Source organism: Hylobates moloch, unplaced genomic scaffold (assembly GCF_009828535.3).
Source record: "Hylobates moloch isolate HMO894 unplaced genomic scaffold, HMol_V3 SCAFFOLD_8, whole genome shotgun sequence".
NCBI lineage: Eukaryota > Metazoa > Chordata > Mammalia > Primates > Hylobatidae > Hylobates > Hylobates moloch.
In genome coordinates this window covers 86,284,068-86,304,232 of record NW_026652283.1, presented here as the reverse complement: position 1 = coordinate 86,304,232, position 20,165 = coordinate 86,284,068, and the positions used below count along the sequence as shown (strand labels likewise).

The 20,165-nt window shown below is 46.5% G+C and overlaps 1 protein-coding gene across 4 annotated transcripts in view; it reads left to right on the top strand.

Annotated features, from left to right (window-relative positions):
• GASK1A (golgi associated kinase 1A) overlaps nt 1–20,165 on the top strand; it is an 80,459-nt gene that overhangs the window by 37,906 nt on the left and 22,388 nt on the right. For 3 of the 4 annotated variants that reach the window (XM_058443525.1, XM_032161913.2, XM_058443527.1), the window contains exon 2: nt 13,789–15,075. In XM_058443525.1, the coding sequence (XP_058299508.1) occupies nt 13,789–15,075 (1,287 nt within the window). Of the gene's footprint in view, nt 1–6,167; nt 7,301–9,141; nt 9,198–13,788; nt 15,076–20,165 lie in introns of those variants that run through there. The other variant, XM_058443526.1, reaches the window with a different exon arrangement.

Sequence of the window (20,165 nt, the reverse complement as noted above, 5' to 3'; positions counted from 1 at the left end):
TGGATGAACTGATCAGTCCTGAACAGATAAGCCCCCTTTGAGAGAAGGCCCACCCCTAAGACCCAGTGCAGTCTTTCGGAATGAGGGCTGGAGCAGGGGCTTTAGGTGGCAGCTTCTTCCTAGGGTGGCACAGCAACTAGGTCAGCTAGCTCTGAAGCCAGACTGCCTGGGTTCGTGCCCTGGTGCTGCCCTTGTCAGCAATGTGAGCCTTGGGCCTCTCTGATTCTTTATGCATTGTTTTCTTCACCTGTAAAACAAGGATGATAACAGTAGTACAGATCTCATAAGACGGGCATGAGGATTAAATTATAAGTAAGGTTTTCAAGCAGTCTCAGACATGTAGCAAATGCTGAATCAATGTTAGTTATCATTCCTTTGGTTTTCTTTCTTTTTCCTGGAATTGGCTGAGCCAGAAATTACAGGGGCAAAAGTCCACTCTTGTCTTGAAGTTGCTGATGTGTAAGGAAAAATCAAACCCTCTGATGGAGCTGAGCAAGGGAGCCTGGCCTGGTGGTAGCTTTGGAGACAGGCTGCCTGTTATTCTTCCCACAGTGGAGCAAACAGCCCAGCCTCTCAGGACCCAGCATATCTGACTGGAGAGGGAGGTTGTGCCTGTTGCCTTTGCCCTAGAGGCCGGTTCAGCTCTGCCTGCCTGGGGTCTGACTTTGGGAAATCAAGGAAAGCAGGGTTGCCTGCTGAGTTCCTCCCAGGACTGGGAAATGTGGTTTTAATCCAGCCCTCTGAAAGTCTGCTCATATATTCCCTTTCACCCCAGCCATAGTTTTGTTATGGCAAACTGCACTTTAAGAAATGGAACAGAAACTCCAAATTCCCAAATCTTTGCCAGTTTAACTCAGAGCCTAAGTAGTGATGAATCAGGCAGGGTGGCTGTTTAGAAGGGGGCAAAGGTCGGGGAACAAAAACTAAGGGGTTGTCACACCTTTAGTGATGACTCCGGAGTTAGACCCAAATTCCGTTTTTAACACACACACACACACACACACACACACACACACACACACACACACCCCATCACATGGCTTCCTTCTACCCCTTCTCCTACCCAGAAAACTCTTAAAAAACACTTTACAAGTGCTTTGTGATTTTGTCTGTTTGGGTGGGGAGAAGAGCATGTGATCTGTCTTCTCTCCATCTTCCCTGCCCAGCATGTTATCCCATTGTCCATGGCAGTTTGGTGGAGGACCAGATTTTTGTCATCCTTTTTTGATGTCTGGTAGTTGAGGAAAGATGACTTAGCCTCTGTCTTTGCCAGCTGGTCCCTGTGCAGCCAGCCAACTGCAGTCATATTTGTAAGCAGTGGAGGTGTCAGGGTGTAGAGTGGTGCAGGGCGTAGAGGCAGTCTGGGGAGTGGAGATCTAGTGCCAAACTGTCAGGCAAGATCCTGACGGGATTTCCCCAAAGAAATGAGGAAAATCTCCTGCTGCCTATTACAGTACAAACTGTAAACTCTAAGTACGGTCCTTTCCTCCAAGCGTCCCTGTTTCTCAAGCTGTCACTGTGCAAAGTCCATTTGTATTCAACATTTTCAGAAAAGTCCTTCTTAAAAGACCACCATTTGACAGAAGGCTCCCTCCATACCATCTTACTGGGGAAACTGGTTCAAGAGATATATCTGAGACTGGGTTGCACCATCATCCTCATCACAGCCTGAGCCCCATTTGTCGAGACAGCACTACACTCTTATTAACTGACGGAGGGGTGCTAGGCTTCATTGCTAACCTGCCTGCCTGTTATCTGACCAAGGGCACACATTGAGCCCAAGAGATGCCACCAAAAGGTGTGTATTAGTTGGGTTTTGCTGCAATAATGCTGCATAGCAAATAGCCTCAGTCGCAATAGCTAACCAAAACATATGCCTATATTTTGGTAATAGGAGTTGGGTAGGCTGAGCCTGGTGAGCATGGCTGGGTTGGCTCCAGGCTGGAGGTTGAGTTCAGGTTTGTTCCAGGTGCTTCACCTGGGGCAAACTATTCTCACGGTAAGGACAGGTTTGCAAGGAGGCAAGCCAAACCACACAAACACATTTAAAGCTTCCAGTAGGACATGGTATATGTTATACTCACTCATATCCCGGTAGCAAAAGCAAGTCACATGGCCAAAGCCAGAGAGTAGGCAGGGAAGTAGACTGCATCTGCAGTGCAACCATGGTAAGGTGGGAACCCAGAATTATAAACAAATAATGTTATTAAGGACACTGCCCTTGATGGTTAGAACTTCATGGCTGAGAGCTGCACTTCCCAGTTGAGAGCTGCACTTCCTGGTTGAGAGCTGTTTCTACCCTTGTGGAGGCAATGGCAGGGAGTTTGGTGGTGGTTCCTGTCCCCTGCCTGGCACAGTTCCCCAGCTTCTCAGTGGGCTGGGCTCCTTCAGGCAGAACTCTCCTGGCTTCCCTTCCCACAATTGCTAGGCAGCCCCAACCCCGTTCTTGTCAGAATCTGTCTTCTCCCTTAACTCCCTGACATACTTCCCACCCTTTCCCTCCTCACCTTTCCACGTGATTTTAAAAGGCCAAGAAATTCTTTCCTGTTCCATCCTGGTTATGTTGGGAGGCAGCTTCAGCAGACAGTGAGAACTTTCTCACTGCCCAGGTGGCTTCCTCCTGGCTGACGCTTGTGGTTTTACAATGAAAGAGCTTCTCTTTCGGTCTCTACCTTCCGTTATGCTCCCAAATATCCCCATTTTTACTCTGACTTTACAATGAGCCAAAACCCAGGAAGAGGAGTATTTTTAGACCCCTGAAAGGTAGACTGTATCCAGAAGTGGGGACAGAAAATCCCGGATCCCACCACTCATGTAAATGTACCCAACCATGTAGTGGGCCTTCTACATACTTTGAGTCATTTATTTATTGTGCCAACTCCTGGAGGTAGAAGATATCTCATTCTCCCCATTTTATAGCTGAGGAAACAGGGCAGGGAGGTTGTGTGACTTGCCTATTGTGACGCAGCTCAGAAGGGCAGAAGCAGAACTCAGAGGTGTCTTCCACAAAACCTATGTGTCTATTTCTCTGGCTACCCCGCTGTTTTCACTGCCTCTCCTCTGCAACTGTGGGTGGATGGGACTGTTAAGCCCATGGGCATCTTCTCTGAGGAATTAAGGAGGGGTATTGCTGAAGGGGTGGGAGGTAGGGGCTTGACAAGGAAGGAGAAAGAGAGTAGCTGTAGAACCACACAGTGAAGGCAACTCCATTTCTCTTTCCCTCCTGCCATGATCATTGCAGGGCAGAAAAGACAGGGTGTGTAATTTGGATGGTTAGAATCGAGGGGAGGAGGTGGGGCCGCCCCCCGGCATGTCTGCAATGGCAGGGTCAGTTTGGGTCTCACTGGCAAACTTTGTAGTAGATTCTGCATCATCCCCCTATGTTTTCTTTAATGTACTCTTTATTATTCAGCTGAATATTTATCTTCAGTTGATGTTTTTTTCAGTCTGATCAAAGCTGCTTTTCTTTTCCCAAAGCTTTACTTGGGTGGCCCTCCCTGGGACATCTGCTCATGGCCGTTTTGAACTTTTCTCTCTGCACAACTGCACAACTGCCAACTTTCCCCAGGTTTTCTGAAGCCAAGTGAGGCTGAAAGAAGGATCAAAACAGCCTGTCTTCTTGAAACATTTTTAAAAGATGATTTATTTTTCCCTGGTGGTATCCAATACTTTGAGAATACAGATTAGGAATTCAACACATTTTTCATCATAGAAGAAAAAAAAAAAAACCAAGCCAACTTGTCCATGGCCATTTCCCCTTTTAGCGTTAGTTTAAAATGTTGGTATGCTTGCCGGCTATATGGCCCTCGGCAAGCATTGGCACTCTGGACCTTTCTGTTTTCTCAGCTGTAAAATAGGAATTATCTAATTCTCATTTCTCTAGGTTGTTGTGAGGATTAAAGGAGACAGTAACTTATATATGATGAAAGGGTAAGGGCAATGGGAAGGAGTGGGGCCCAACAACTTCCTTTCTTGGCATCTCCTTTATAGAAATTTTTAGATTCTTTCCAAGAGCTGCATGTATTGGATGTTCAGTGCAATATTGTTTGTTATAATAAAAAGGATGAAGGATGAGTAAAGAAATCATGGCACATTTCCACTGTGAAATATTATGCAGCAGTTAAAAAGAGTAAAGTACCTCTATATGGATAAATATGGAAAAAGCTTCAGGGCCTTTTATGTCAATCAAAGCAAGTTGTGGCATAGTCATTTCCTTTATGCTGAAAATAATTACCACGTGTAGTAGGCTGAAAAATTATCCCCAAATGCTGTGCATGTTATCTCATTTAGAAAAAGGATCTTTGCAGATCTGATTTAGGATCTTGAGATGGGGAACTTATCCTGGATTACCCAGGTGGACCCTAAATGCCATCACAAATATGCATATAAGTAAGAGGCAGAGGGAGATTTGACATAAACAAAAGAGGAGATCGTGGAGGCAGAGACCGGAGTGATGTGACTACAAGACAAGGAATGCCGACAGCCACCAAAAGCTGGAAGAGGCAAGGAACAGATTCTCCCCTAGAGCCTTTGGAGGTAGCACGGCCCTGCTGACACGTTGATTTTGACTGGGTGAAACTGATGTGGAACTTCTGGCCTCTAGAACTGTGAGGGAATACATTTATGTTGTTTTAAGCCAGCAAGTCAGTGGTAATCTGTTATGGCAGCTACAGGAAACTAATACACTGTGACATATGCATATGTTATAATGCAAAGAAAAGCAACAGCCTGAGAAGATGCACACCCTAATTGCTAACTGTGGCTTCCTCTGGGGAGGGGAAGGAGATGTTCGATTTTGCCCTGATTTATTTGGTATATGGGTTTTTAACAGTGCATATCTATGCATGTAGTACCTGTGTGTTTTTTAAAATAGCAATATAGACCAAATTAAAAGCATATCTAATTGGGACAGAAATTTAGGATCATCAGAAAAATGATCAGATAAAGGTATCTTAGGGAGTGACAAGGCATCATTTGTTTTATAGAAAAGAGGCTCAGACTTACTGAGCACTGTTAGTTGCAACCATATTGAATGCCTCTCAAAAGGGAGGAGGTTGGCTTATTTACCCACTGACTTTTGTCCCTTATTGCTTGAGGGCTGTCACCAGAGGTATTAATTTCCCCTGAGCTTCTTGGCACAGCGGGCAAGAAAGCAGGAGTGATCAGGTCCTTGAGGTGGGGACTGGCAGTGCACAGGAGGATTGTCTGCTGTGGGGGCAGCTGGAGTCAATCGGGGGCCATGGGGACATAACGTGGGTGTGTTCACTATATTCTCTTATTTTCTGTTTTTTTATGCTCTGGTGTCCGGTGCTTTGTGGACTTAGGGAAGGACTGCCCCTCCCAGGGTTAGCTAATTCTTAAGAAGAAAGAGTAATCAGCTGGCCTGTGAGCATACCTTTCGTGTGTAAACCAACCAATTCTGAGTCTATATCACCCATCTTCTTTTATCAGGTTTCTGTCTGTCCTCTGCCCTATCACCTATAGCCCAGAGCCTGCTGAAATTATTCAATTTCAGTTTGCTTAACTTTCTTTGCTCATTCTGTACTGTGAAAACCGCAGTAAAGGCTTCAGCTGCATTTGCTCTTGCAATTTGCCTGCCCATCTCAGCTCCTGTGGCCCTGTGTGGCCCTGTGTGGCATGCCGTACCTCCTGTTTCTAGGGGACTGTGAATATAACAAAAACTTATTTCATGGCAATTATTTCTGTGTCTCTGTGTCTTACCAAACACTGCAGGTGCAGTGTTTGCTTGAAACAAATTCTGGGTACATTTTAAAATAATGGGGCACAAAAAGTGTCTGCTGTGTTGGGTAGTGGGTGGGGGTGGCTGGCTTTCCAAACAGAAAAAAGCCTTGGAGATTGGAGGAGCCCTCTTCACCAGAAGACTTGCAGTGCCACAGGCCAGGGAACAGTGTTTCCACCTCCCTGATAACCCCTCTTATCTGACAGCTCATTTTGCAGAGAGCTTCTCACGTGCCAGGCACTGTGATAGTCTGGAGATGCAATTGTGAGCCCATGTCCTGCCTGCGTGGATCAACCCATCCATTGAGAGATAGACATTAAATGATCAAATCCAGTACAGAGTGAAAAGGGGTGTGCTTGGGGAGGAACAGTGTGTTATGGGAGCACACGGCGAGGACATCCAATTCACTGAGGAGTCTCAGGGGAAGGCTTCCTGGGGGAGGTGGGGTCTAAGCTCAGACCTCAGCAATGGAAACGGGAGGAGGGGTCTATTCCAGGCAAAAGGATCAACACGTATAAGGATTTGGAGACAGAGTGGGTCTGGCACTGTCCAGAATTGAAAGAAGGTTAGCATGGCTAGAGCACTTCTGGTATTTAGATGTTCTCTAAGGAGACTTTGAAGGGTATGATCCAGTTTGTGGCAAGTGGCCTGCAGAAAAGCAGGAGTGGGAGCAAAGGGAGCTGTTGCAGGTGTCCTGGTAAAGAAGAAGGTGCCTGGGCTCAGTCACAGAGGGTCTAATGAGAAATGGACTGGTTCAAGAGCTGTTTAGGAGGAAAAATTTGCAAGACTTAGATGTATGGGGCAGAGGAAAGGTGGAATGAAGGTCAGGCCCAGATTTCTGGCTTGGGTATCTGGGTGGACAGTGCTACCTTTTAGCCAGATTGGAAACAGGAAGATGGGAATCCATAGGAGAGGGGATGAGATGGTGAATAAATTATAAAGTGGAGAACTGCTAGGTGACCCTGCGGTCCCTCCCTCTCTCCTTGACTCTTAGAAGTCTAACTGGGATAGGTGGATCACCTCACTTCCTGGTCCATGTCACTCCAAAGGGCTTCAAGGGTGGTCTTTCCAGAAGAATGGGGCTAAGCGATCAGCCTGGAGGCTGCACTCAATTCACACAAAGCTGGTGAATAGATCTGTGGAAATGTGCAGCAGGAACAAAATTCTTGGAATTCTCAGGGCTGTTTGGGTGCTGTGGCTCCTGAGCACGGAAGTTGGAAAAAGGTTGTTGCTCTGAGGGCCAATTAGTCACTGCATTCGGTAAGGGCACACTCCTTTCTTCTTAAAAAAGTGCCATTGAAGACTGCTGGCGTAAACACGGCAGCATAAACTCTGCATCCTCACCTTACCCTGGAAACTAGCAGAAAGCAGCAAAGAAGATGGAAGACAAAATGCAAATTCCTTTTTCAGATAAATTAGGAGACAGTCACCAAAATACTTGGGAACAGCGTAAGAAGCAGCTAGTTTCATGCAGGTGCAGTGTTGGAGGAAGTGAGAAAGAGTGGAAGAGGGAGCCCAAGTTGGCAGATCTCAGAAAGCACCAATGAAATATACCTGAAGGTGAGTGACACACCTGAGGAGCAGAATCACCATCCCCCCCTTGTCTGCAAAAGAGGGTATGGAAATGGAATGGGGGCAAGTTTAATGGCTCAGAGGATCCAGCTGGACTATTGGGATTAGAAAAGCAGACGACACTGTGATACATAAAGAGCCATGCTAACAAGCCATGTTTGCAGGATGCAGCCTGGTCATGGAGTAGATGAGAAGAAGAAAGCATCTGCATTATGAAAACCGGTTGATTTCCAATTCCACAGGGGTTCTACAGGAACTTCTTTCAATTGACTTGTCCAACTCATACAATAAAAACAGTCCAGCATCTATGCAGAGACACTGTGAGAAAAAAGGAGACAAAGAACAGCAATGTTTCTTAACAGATGAGGGCTTGCCACCTGAAAATATTACCTGGAAACAGTGGAATTTTGAGCAATCTTATCACAATGAATTTTTAAAACTTAAAATACCCTCTGTGAATAAATATCACAAAGCAGAAATACAAGAACTCAAGAAAAAATGGTAAGATGGAAAGATGTGAAATATGAGCTAGAAAGAAGTAGGGAAAAGTGGAAAATAACAGAAAGGGTGAATAAATATTAGGTAAAACATAGTAAGTCAAGTAGAGTATAAAAACAAGAACAGTGAACAAAATGAAATGAAAATAGTCAGAAAGGATTAAAGAGAAGGTAAGAAACATATAAGGAAGATAAAGGAGAGCCACCATGTACATAATTGAAGAGCCTAAAGAGAAAAGTAAAATAAAGTCATGGAATGGAAGAAATATTTAATATTTAGCTCAAGAAAATTCTGATGAAATAAAAAGACTTGTGTTTACCTTTTCTAATAGGGCATACTGCATGCCAAGAAAAGCTGACCTAAAACAGTCAACACTGATAGATCTTAGGAATGTTACTGGATGTTAAAGAAAAAGGAAGAATTCTTAGGGCAGCCAGGCAGGGTAAAAAATCAGTTTAATCTTAGATTTCCCTTAACCTTACAAAACAGTGGAGCAGAACCCATAAGCTATTTTCAAAGAAAGAAACTGTGAGCCAAGTATTTTCTATCTAGGCAACTTTACTTCATGTGTGAATGCTGCAGAAAACAGTTTGAACATGCAAGAAATCAGAGAATATTGTTCCCATGTGAACTTCAGTCAACCAAGAAATAATGGGAAACTGGGGCCAAAGGGACAAGAGTGTGCATAGAATATATTTAACTGAATAACTAAGACCTGAACAAATGTGGGTGTTAGAGTGATGGAATCGAATGTATATGCTTCCTATTGTACCAATGCAGAAATGACACAAAAATAAACATTGGAAGGCGGATGAAGGCAAAAGGTGGGAGAAAGAATTAATATACTGTTTATTTCATTAATAATAGCAGAGAACTAAAGAATATCATTTAAAGCTGAGAAATATGTAGAAATGTAAACATATTTAATTGTACAAAGATAAACATTTAAAAAGATAATACTAGTTATGAAAATTGAATGGTTAGAGGAAAGGGAGGGGAAGAAGGGGGAAGAGGAAATAATTTTTTTTTTTTTTTGAGATGGAGTCTCGCTCTGTCGCCCAGGCTGGAGTGCAGTGGCGCAATCTCGGCTCACTGCAAGCTCTGCCTCCCGGGTTCACGCCATTCTCCTGCCTCAGCCTCTCCGAGTAGCTGGGACTACAGGCACCTGCCACCACGCCCGGCTAATTTTTTGTATTTTTAGTAGAGACGGGGTTTCACCATGGTCTCGATCTCCTGACCTCGTGATCCGCCCACCTCGGCCTCCCAAAGTGCTGGGATTACAAGCGTGAGCCACTGCGCCCTGCCAATAATTTTAATATTGTTCTTTTTAGGGGATTAAGAGCTACAGTCTAAAGAACCAGACCACTAAGGGCTTACAACAAGAAAGGTAATAATTAGGACCCAAATCAAAATTTCCTAAATATTGTAAGAAATATACACCAAAAGACAAAGTAAAAGTAAGTGAAAAGAAAACAGTATAAGACTTCAAATATTATAAATATTGTTGATGAAAAGGTCAAACTGTAAAATATTTGAAGAGATTTATTCTGAGCCAAATATGAGTGACCAATGGCCTGTGACACAGCCCTCCGGAGATCCTGAGAACAGGTGATCAGACTACAACTTGGTTTTATGCATTTTAAGGAGACATAAGACATCAATCAATACATTTAAGATGTACATTGCTTTGGTCCAGAAAGGAAGGACAACTGGAAGCAGGGGTTCCTGGGTCGTAGGTAGATTCAAAGATTTCTGATTGGTAATTGATTGAAAGAGTTAAGTTATTGTCTAAAGACTTAGAATCAATAGAAAGGAATGTCTGGATTAAGATAAGGGCTTGTGGAGACCAAGGCTTTATCATGCATTTGGAGCCTCTAGGTAGCTGGCTTGAGGGAATAGACTGTAAATGTTTCTTATCAGACATAAAGAGGCTGTTCTATCAGGCTTAAGGTCTGTGTTGATGTCAATGCTGGTCAGCTGGGCCTAAATTTCAAAAGGGAAGAGGGTGTAATGAGGCATGTCTGGCTTCTTCTCATCATGGCCTGAACCAGGTTTTCAGGTTAACTTTGGAAGGCCCTTGGCCAAAAGGAGGGGTCCATTCAGATGGTCAGGGGGCTTAGAATTTTATTTTGAGTTTACAATACAGAAAATATATCATAAAATATTACAACAGAACTAAGACTAAACATGTATGGCATATCAAGTAATGTAAATTAGCTAAACTCACCTAATGAAAGAACACAGAGCTCTCTTGGTGGAAGTGTATGTGTGTGGGTGGGGGTGGCAAATGCAGAGCACACAGAGTCATCTCCTAACCCCCCACCCCATAGTGGAACATGAAGGAATCCCCAGAGCAAGTTTAAGAACCATTGTTCTGTCCCATCTCTGGTAAGCAGGCGAGAGATTCTAGATGCAATCCAGGTTTGGGGAGCACAGGTTGTCTAGAGGACCACACAACTGACAAGGAAAATATTCTCTAGGCTTTGTCTCCCTGCCCTGTGGCCCTGGAGGCCCTGGCTGAGGTGAGGGGGACATCAGAAGCATGACCTCACCTGATTTCCCCACTGTTTATTTAGCTTGCTGGTCCCCACCCCACCCCTTCCTAAGCAGGGTGTCCAAGCAGGGCTTTGTGGCCCTGGGTCATATAGGCTCACCTGCTGGCTTCACAGAAGCATGAATGCATAGGCTGTCAGGTGAGGGGGGAGGATATTTTAGCACGTGGGTGCCAGAGGCCAGAGGAGATTTTCTCTACTGTTTCCTCCGCTCCAGGTATAGGGGAGGGAAGGTGAGCTTAAGTGGTGCCTCCAGCAGCAGCTTCAGGTGGATGGAAAGTATCCATTGGCCCTGAGTCACCCTGTATTGGCATGTCCCACTGAGTCTTGGAGGATCCGCTCAGAGCTGCAAGGGAGGCTTTGGTTATCATGGTCTCACTGTTCAGGCCAAGGGGGGTGATTGGGTCTCCCGTTGGTGACTGGGCAGGGGCAGAAAACCCTCGTTTCAACCCTCTTCTCTGAAAGCCACCCTCAAGGGCCTACATTGACTTACTGGGCGATGGTGGTGTGTGGGTCCTCTTGTGCAGCTTTGTTCTGCTACAGGTGCTTGTCATGGACAGGAGGAGGAGGTTCAGGGGAGCCCACAGCTGAGTCAGTCCACCTCCACTGTCCACCAAGAGCTAGAATCACTGGGTATTGGGGGAAGTAAGGCCTCAAAGGCTGTTTCATCCAACCCAACCCCTTGTACATGAGGAAGCTGGTCCAGAGAGTGGGGTCCACACACTGGCTTCCTGTGGCTGAGGTGTTTGGCAAAAGTGGGGCCAAGAGACATCAGTGCACCACTCATGGAGGCGCTAAGAGGGAGATGCTGGCCTCATGTCCAGGAGGCAGAAGGGGTTAGGACAGGGAGAGAACCAGTGTGGAGGAACTGGAGGTAGGAGGCAGCCATGGGCACTTTTTACGGCTGGGCTGTAACTGAGATTTCCCACTTCCACTTCCTTTTGATTATTTTCTGATGTTCACGGTGCTGAGAAATGTGTTCAGTTCCTGCAGAAACTACCACTGACTTAGATGGGACTGAAAACACAGACAAATTAGGAAATTCATGAGGGGCGGCATTCCTCCAGGCCATGCCGTTGGAAGGAAGGGGAAGGTCAAATGGGTACTGAAGGAGGAAAGGCTCTTTTGTGATTTTTTTTTTTTTTTTTTTTTTGAGATGGAGTTTTGCCGCTGTCACCCAGGCTGGAGTGCAATGGTGCAATTTTGGCTCACTGCAACCTCCACCTCCCCGGTTCAAGCGGTTCTCCTGCCAGGTTCAAGTGATTCTCCCAAGTAGCTAGGATTACAGGCACGCACCACCACGCCCAGCTACTTTTTGTATTTTTAGTAGAGACAAAGTTTCGTCACGTTGGCCAGGCTCGTCTCAAACTCCTGACCTCAAGTGATCCACCCACCTTGGCCTCCCAAAGTGCTGGGATTACAGGCATGAGCCACCGTGCCTGGCCAGGAAATGCTCTTTTAATTGTAGAGGAAAGGGAACTCAGAGATGACCTGAATTAGGCCTTTTTGGCTGCATGTAGCAGGAGTACCCACAATCCACAGCTCAAGTGTAGATGGAGAATGGGTTTCGTGGATGCTGTTCAGTCCCGAAGAGCCCCAGGCAGTGGCTACTGCTGTTCCTGGGCCAGGCTCAGAATTGGAACTGCAGCACAGGATGCTGGGCAAGGTCTTTCCTCCTGTTTTCATCTCTGGTTTGTCTATGCAACTGTTTCCTTCTCTCTCCCTGCAGACTGGCTCTCAACAGAGTATGGCCCACTGCTGTCATCTTTGGCTGGGTGGCAATGGGCCCCTGCTCTCTATTTCACGAGCAGGACAAGTCAGCCTTGTTGATTTATCACAAGCCCATGCTCCCAGGGCTGGGGTTGGGGGTGAGAATCTGTTGGCCCAGCATGGGTCAGGATCCAGGATGGCCCCATCAGCTTAGGTCATGGGTCAGGGTCCCTGGATAGATATGGCTCAGGTGGATTGTGGGGGATAGAGGTGGTACTTTTGAGAGAAAGCAGGGGGCTACTGAGGATGGACTTCACCTACAAGTCCACTGCAGATCTCGGATAATCCCCTTTTGACACCCACAGGGGAGCTTCTCAGAAGAGCAAGCACATGCGGGGAAAAACGTGGGATCTGGTTTGTTTTGTGGGTGTTGTTTCTTTGACACCTTTAAAATTCTGTTTACCTGTGTGCCTTTTCTGTGCATATCAGCAAATTGCCTCACACTGCATATAGTATCAAAAATCTCTAAGGAATATCTGGTGGATTTAGTAAGTAAACTTAATTTGGGGAGTTTTTTTGTGATTTGGACTAGATTTTCCATTCATTTTGTCAGTCACGTATCTGTTGATTCCCATTATGTACCAGGGCCCTGCCTGTAGGTCTGTCACATAAAGGCTCACAGGTACAGAGACTCCCAACTGCAGGCTTGCACTGCTCCAGACACTGCATTCCTTCCCTCCTGTGGCTCATGATGCCCTAGAGCAGTGGCTCTCAAGCTTAAGCCCACATCAGAATTACCCAGAGTACTTCTTAAAACACAGGCTGCACAGCCCCTGTTTCTGATTCCGTAGTTCTGGGGTGGGGCCCTGAGAATTTGCATTTCTGACAAGTCCCCAGGTGAAACTGATACTGCTGGTCCCATGTGAACTTCAGTCAACCAAGAAATAATGGGACACTGGGGCCAAGGGGACAGGAGTGTGCATAGAATATATTTAACTGAATAACTAAGACCTGAACGTAGTCCAAGCACTGCGTGTTGAGAAATCACTGCCCCTAGGGTGTGTCCTTGCTAACATCTGCAGAGCTGTTGCTGCCACATCTGTGTGCAACCGGCAGGGACAGCGAGAGAGAAAGGCCAGGGTGGCCAACTTCCTTTTAAGCATGTGGGGCTGGCAAAAGTGGTTGGCTCTCATGACATAGTCAGGGACTTGGTCACGTGGTCACACCCTGTTGCTAAGGAGGCTGGCAAAGTCATCTCTAACTGGGTGCCATGTGCCCTGGAAAAGGGTAAGGGCATGTGTGTGGGGACATCAAGAGATCTGCCAGAATGGGCCCATGGGATCACATGGAGACAAAAAGAGAAGGTCAGCTCTTGGTGATGGGAACAGACGTGAGAAAAGCCCCTTATGGTGCATGGTGACAGTGTTGTAATGGCAGTTTATTCAACGGGAGAATAAGGCAGAAGAGCATGGGTCTGCAGGCCTCAGCAGAGGCTGCCCTAGAAGGAAAAGCAAGCCAAGCTTGGAAACAGGAGCGCAGTTGGCTAGAGTTGACATTTCCTTTCTTGAAGGCAGCCAGCTGTCCCTCCACTTGGGCTGTGCTCTTCTCTTTCTCTCGTGAACTGAGCACCTCCTTTGCTTACCATCCCCATTGTTTTGTGGGTTGAGCTGATGTATTTCCCAGATCTCAAGCTTTTTTTTCTACCCTGTCTCCCAGGCGTCTTGGCTCTGGAGAAGGCTGCGTGGCAAGAGGCGGCCAGTGATAGCGTTCTGCCTCTTGATGACCCTATCTGCGATGGCTGTCACCCTCTTTCCCCCACAGCGTCCATCCGCTGGCCCAGACCCTGGTCCCATGGAGCCTCAGGGCGTAACTGGCGCCCCTGCAACCCATATCCGGCAGGCTTTGAGCTCCAGCCGGAGGCAGCGGGCAAGAAACATGGGCTTCTGGAGAAGCCATGCTTTGCCCAGGAACTCCATCTTGGTCTGTGCTGAGGAACAAGGCCATAGAGCAGGAGTGGACAGAAGCAGGGAGTCCCCAGGAGGGGACCTCAGGCATCCAGGGAGGGTGAGGAGGGACATTACTTTGTCAGGACATCCAAGACTCAGTACTCAGCATGTTGTGCTCCTGAGGGAGGATGAGGTCGGAGATCCAGGAGCCAAAGACCTGGGCCACCCCCAGCATGGCGGTCCCATCCAGGAGACGCAGAGTGAGATGGTCACCCTGGTCAGTCCACTCCCAGGGAGCGACGTGGCAGTTTTACCGGCTTGGAGAGCTACTTCTGGGCTGACACTCTGGCCCCATACAGCAGAAGGCAGGGATCTGCTGGGAGCTGAGAACAGAGCCTTGACTGGTGGGCAACAAGCAGAGGATCCCACCTTGGCCTCAGGGGCTCATCGGTGGCCTGGCTCTATTGAGAAGCTGCAAGGGTCAGTGTGGTGTGATGCTGAGACGCTGTTGAGCAGCTTGAGGACTGGTGGGCAGGCTCCCCCATGGCTGACAGACCACGATGTGCAGATGCTCCGGCTGTTGGCGCAGGGGGAGGTGGTGGACAAAGCCAGGGTCCCCGCCCACGGGCAGGTGCTACAGGTTGGCTTCTCTGCTGAGGCTGCCCTTCAGGACCTGTCCTCTCCCACGCTCAGCCAACTCTGCTCCCAAGGGCTCTGTGGCCTGATCAAGAGGCCTGGGGACCTGCCTGAGGTCCTATCCTTCCACGTAGATCGTGTGCTGGGGCTGCGCCGGAGCCTACCTGCTGTGGCCCGCCGCTTCCATAGCCCCCTCCTGCCCTACCGCTACACAGACGGTGGAGCAAGGCCTGTCATCTGGTGGGCGCCCGATGTGCAGCACCTGAGCGACCCAGATGAGGATCAGAACTCTCTGGCCTTGGGCTGGCTACAGTATCAGGCCCTGCTGGCACACGGCTGCAAATGGCCAGGCCAGGCCCCATGCCTGGGCATCCACCATACCGAGTGGGCACGCCTGGCGCTCTTCGACTTCCTGTTGCAGGTAGGTGGGGTTGGGCAGCAGGGGTAGAGAGCTGCGGAGGTAGGGGGTTCTGGGTGGAGAGGCCTGAATTGCCCACCTGAGGTTAGATGGTGACTCTCCCCCAAGTCCTGGTTTTTGGACCACCAAGCACCTGTTTTTGTAATTTTCCTGCCTCTGTTTATTTATCCAGTGGTTACTGGAGCCAGCTCATCAGCTCACAAGAGCCGATGGCTAAAATTTTCAGGAATTTTGTGACCTAGTTGTGAAACACAGGCATTATTAAAAAATTAAGTTGTAGAAACAATAAATTATATTAGAAACAAAGATAATAACTACTCAGAATGCATTATTTCCTAATTATTTTACTATCATCTGTGCTTTTGCAGCTTCGTGTCTATATAATAAATGCTAGCTAATGGTGTGCCACTGCACAACTCTTGACAACTCCACATTTGGTCATGTTGGTAACTTGAAATCCATCAGGGTGTGAATATCTGTTTACACCATGGAAAGCAGCAAATGCTACAAATCAGGACTCCCCTCTACTCCTGGAGAGCTGATTGTTGAACATTTATCAGCACACCACTGTTTATCACTTTACATCTTTGACTCAACAAGGATTCAAAATGGTTGTATAATTTTTAAAAAAGTGAGAGAGGGAGAGGTGGAGATAGCAATGGAAAGAATGGGACAGGGAGGGAGAAAGGGAGGATGCTTGGGCACTGAAGAATGAGAAGGAACAGTGCTGGCTGAGGTCCCTGGCCTGTCAGGAGTTAACCCTGGAGTTGCTGGATCGAGGGGTAGTGTGGGAATCCCAGAGAAGGGGGTGGGTTGTCAGGGTACACGGGCTGACTGGGGGACTACAGGCACCAGCTATTTACTAACTGGTCTGTTAACAACCAGTGTGGCTGTTCCGGTGCCCATGAGCTGGATCTCAGCCATAGATACACATGTGTGGAAACATGGCCAGACAGAAACAAAGACCAAAAACAGATAAAGCTCAGTGAGGGTGGATGTGTGCACCAAATGCACGTGGAACCAGCCCCCATTTCTATAGAGATCCTTGTTGAAGAAAAGGGTCCTCAATGTCAGCCCTTAGGGTCACCTGCAGAGGTGAGTGGATCAATATGTGGTGTTTCATCCACATGGGGTTGGGTTTCTATTTTAGAAAATTCTTAGATAATATGTAATACTTCAGAGATTTACCATGAAAGTCCAGCTTCCTTTGAAAAACTGGGTGGTTTAGTAATACTGGTCCTTCATTCCCATACAGCAGGAAGCAGCCTGAGCTGAGCATCTGCTGCCCCCTTTGGAGGCTGCCATACTCTCCTTTTGGCCACAGGCTCTACCTCTTTATTGTCCAACACTCACCTACTGTCCTCCCGGCCTCTTGAATGTTACCCCAGTCTGCCTGCAGATAAATCTGTTTCCAGTCACGGGACTAGCTGATCTCCTGTCGTCCTCCCAGCTCCTCCAATCTATGTCCCTGTGGCTGCTTTGTGGAAGGAGGAGCTATGGACCCTGACGGTCAAGAGCATGGGCCTTGGCATCAGACCAACCTGGGTTTGAACCCCCACCCCCAGGCCACTTCCCACTGTGTACCCCTGGGCAGATTACCTAGCCTCTCTCAGCTCTACTTTTCTCACCCCAAAATGGGGTTGTGCACCCCAACCTCATCCCCTTGAGCCTGACCATTTAGTACATGGTAGCTCCTGGCTGCTGGCACCTGCATCTGCAGACTTGCTCTGCTTGCTGCACTGGAAGTGCTGGGGAATGAGTACCCTCCAGGTAGTGTGGCCAACCATGCAGGTTGGGAAGGAGGGGTTTCCCAGACCATAGGACTTTCAGTGCTGAAGCTGGGACAGTTGTGGGCAAACAAGGAAGGTTGGTCATGCTGCCCCCAGGAGCAGCCTCCAACCGTGACTGAGGAGAGTAGGTGTATAGATGCCCTGTATGCGTATTCTACACACCTCTCAGTTAAATTAGCAGGATTGGAGCCCAGTTATTCACAGTGGTAATTGCTATCTCTTTCCCCACTCTACTTGTGTTTCTTGGAGTTATCACACAAGTAAACTGCTCTCAGTTGAATTCTGGTCTGTCCTCTGGGGATCCCAGCCTTCGGCAGATAATAACATTGATCACACATAGTTTCTGGATGCAAGGTCATTCATGTAATGTACTTAGCACAGCGCCTGGCGGGTGGCACATACTCAATAAGAAGCAGGTACCATCCCACTTTACAGGAATTAACTCATCCCCTCTTCATGGCAACCTATGAGTGAGATACTACATTTAATCCTATTTTAAAGTTGAGAAATTGAGGCCCAGAGAAATTAGGTTACTTGCCCAAGGTGGCAGCTGGTGGGCTGAGAAGCAGCCTGGATGGTCTGACTCTAGAGCTCACTCTCTGAATCACAGTCATTCAGCTGTCCATGAACGAGGGCAGGAAAAGGGGATGCTTGCAGGGGTGTCCTGGGGCCTTGATCTCTGAGGCACAGCTCCTTGCAAAGCCCCAGTCTAGCTGATGTGCTCGCAGCTGCTCTCTGCTCCACACAGAGTCCCTCTGTTCACCTCTCAGGGTTGTAGCGTGGGACTCTTCCTTAGCTGCCAAGCTCTGCTGTGGGGACAAGTCTGTGTAGCCCAAGCACACACAGGTTGGTTATATGGGCAGACATGACTCGGCTGGGCTCATGCCACCTCTTCCCTGGTTTGCTGAATGCCAGTCAAGTCAAACACCCCCCGTCTGGCTAATGCCACCTTCTTAGAAACCATTGGCAAGGCAGAGAGAGGCAGGGCTGTAGAATGTGGGTTTTCCTGCACAGGAAACTTCTGACCAGGGGCTGGTACAAACTGCAAGCAGACCAAGTAGGTCTGCTTGCTCCTTCATTTGGTTTTATCCTGTATAAACCCTTGTTTTTCTGTGTACATCACCACATCCCATTTACGTAGGCACAAAACACAAGCACTGCACACATACACATCTCTTATACATCCCATAAAGCATACCTATGCTTCACAAACCCGATATAATACTCTGTATTAGTTAGTGATTGCTGAAATAACACTGTGTAACAAACCTCCAAAACTCAATGGCTTAAAATGCCAGCTCTTTATTCTTGCTCCAGGATCTGTGGGTCAATTGGATTCAACTGAGCTGGAAAAAAAGGAAAAAAGTAAACAGCCACATTATGAACTGCCTATGGGGAGAGGAGACATCTAGGAGGACCCTGGCAACCCTGAGGACCTCAGTCCTCCGACTGCAAGCGATGGTGTCAGCTGGCAACCTGAATAGCTTAAGAGAGGACCCTGAGCTAGAGTGAGATCCAGCCCTGGTCCATACCTTGACTGTAGCCTGGGGAAACCCTCAGCTGAGAACTTAGCAAAGATGTAATAGGCTCCTGACCCACAGAAACTGTGAAATCTTAGATATGTTCTTTTAAGTCACTGAGCTCATGGTAATTTATTACATGGCAATAGAAGACTAACACATGAGGCAAGGGAGGTTTCCAAGGTGCAAAAAATTGAGAGCATGCTCACTCTTGGGTGCTGACCCTGCGATTGCACAACACTGAAAGTCAGTACCTCAAACCAGGCAGCGATTCAGGGCAGACCTCCTTATGCTGCTTCAGCGGAAGAAGTGGCCAAAGAACCTAAGTCAAAATCTGGGGAATCAAAGTCCTCTGCTATGTCTTCAGACAGGTCCCTGGCTGAAAATGGAGCGATGGCCGAGGGGAAGCCGGCTCCCAAGATAAATGGGACCCCAGGTGATGCCAGGGCCCCCAGCCACTCTGAAAGTGCCTTGAATAATGACTCTAAAATGTGCAATACAAATCCTCATTCAAATGCACTAAGTACAGACAGTCCTTGCCGCAGAGAAGCTGCTCTGGAGGCAGCTGTCTTAAATAAAGAAGAGTAAACTTACTTTTTATAGAGAGTGAAGGATGCTGGAAGGGTAAGGTATTTAGGAATATCTGGAGAGAAAGAACCTGCAGTTATGTACATTTTGTCCTTTCTGTAAGAGAAAAATGAGGACTGGAAATTCAGATCCCTCTTTGATATCAGAAATTTAAATGATACTTTTTAACTTTAACCAGTTATAGTCAAAATGCTACAATAAAACAAAAAAGAGAAAGAAAATGAAGAGCATTTGACTCCCACTCTTAAAATGAAGTACACATAAAGTTTAAACTGGTTATGACAAAAGCCTATAGTTGTATTTCTTGAAGTATAAAGAAAACAAATTTTGGCAGTCTTTAAGTATATATAGCTTAAAATATAATTTTTAGCATTTGGCACCATATGTATGCCATTATATTTGATTTTGCATTACTGTTTCACAATGAAGCTTTTTTTAAGACTTTGATATTTATGATTATGAAAGAAATAAGGCACAACCACAGTTTTTCTTTCTTAAATTTCATCACTGTTGATGTGGTTCTTTTGTGTTAAAAAAAAAGTGCAATTATCAAAACTAAAAAATTATAGAGTAATATTGCCTTTCTGCTGATTTTAAATATACATCATACATACTTTACGAGCAAGTTAAATGGAGATAAAGTTGAAATCATAGAAGATGCAAATGACCTTTCAAAATCAGCACAATGTGTTCTGAAACTTTTCGTGACTCACACCATGCATCTGTGGTCAATGAACTATGTGGTTTTGAATCGGATGTAGACCTTTAATACTACTACTTGAGCTAAACTTCTGCATGGTTCATAATTTTTGAAATGTGTGCTTAATATTGTGCATGTTGTCATCCTTTCTTCCGTTCTTATCAGTATGTGCCCATTTGCAAAACAAAAATACTAATAATCAGTAATAGTCCTAGAAAAGATGTTAACTCTGTTTAGTCATTGACTGATCTTGCGCTAACCTTGAAATTTTATGATTATTGACTTCTGTTGCATTTATTCTAAAGCCCCCCAAAAATTATCTAGCCGTTTCAAATATCAGCATTACACTGGTGTATTCACTGCTGTTTGCATTATTGTTCTTTGTTGCTGTTTTATGCTTTCATATTAGCAAATATGAAATTCTGCGAAAAAAAACCTCTTTGATCTTTAAAAAAAAAAATCCCCCATTCTGTAACAGGAAACAAATTGCTTGTT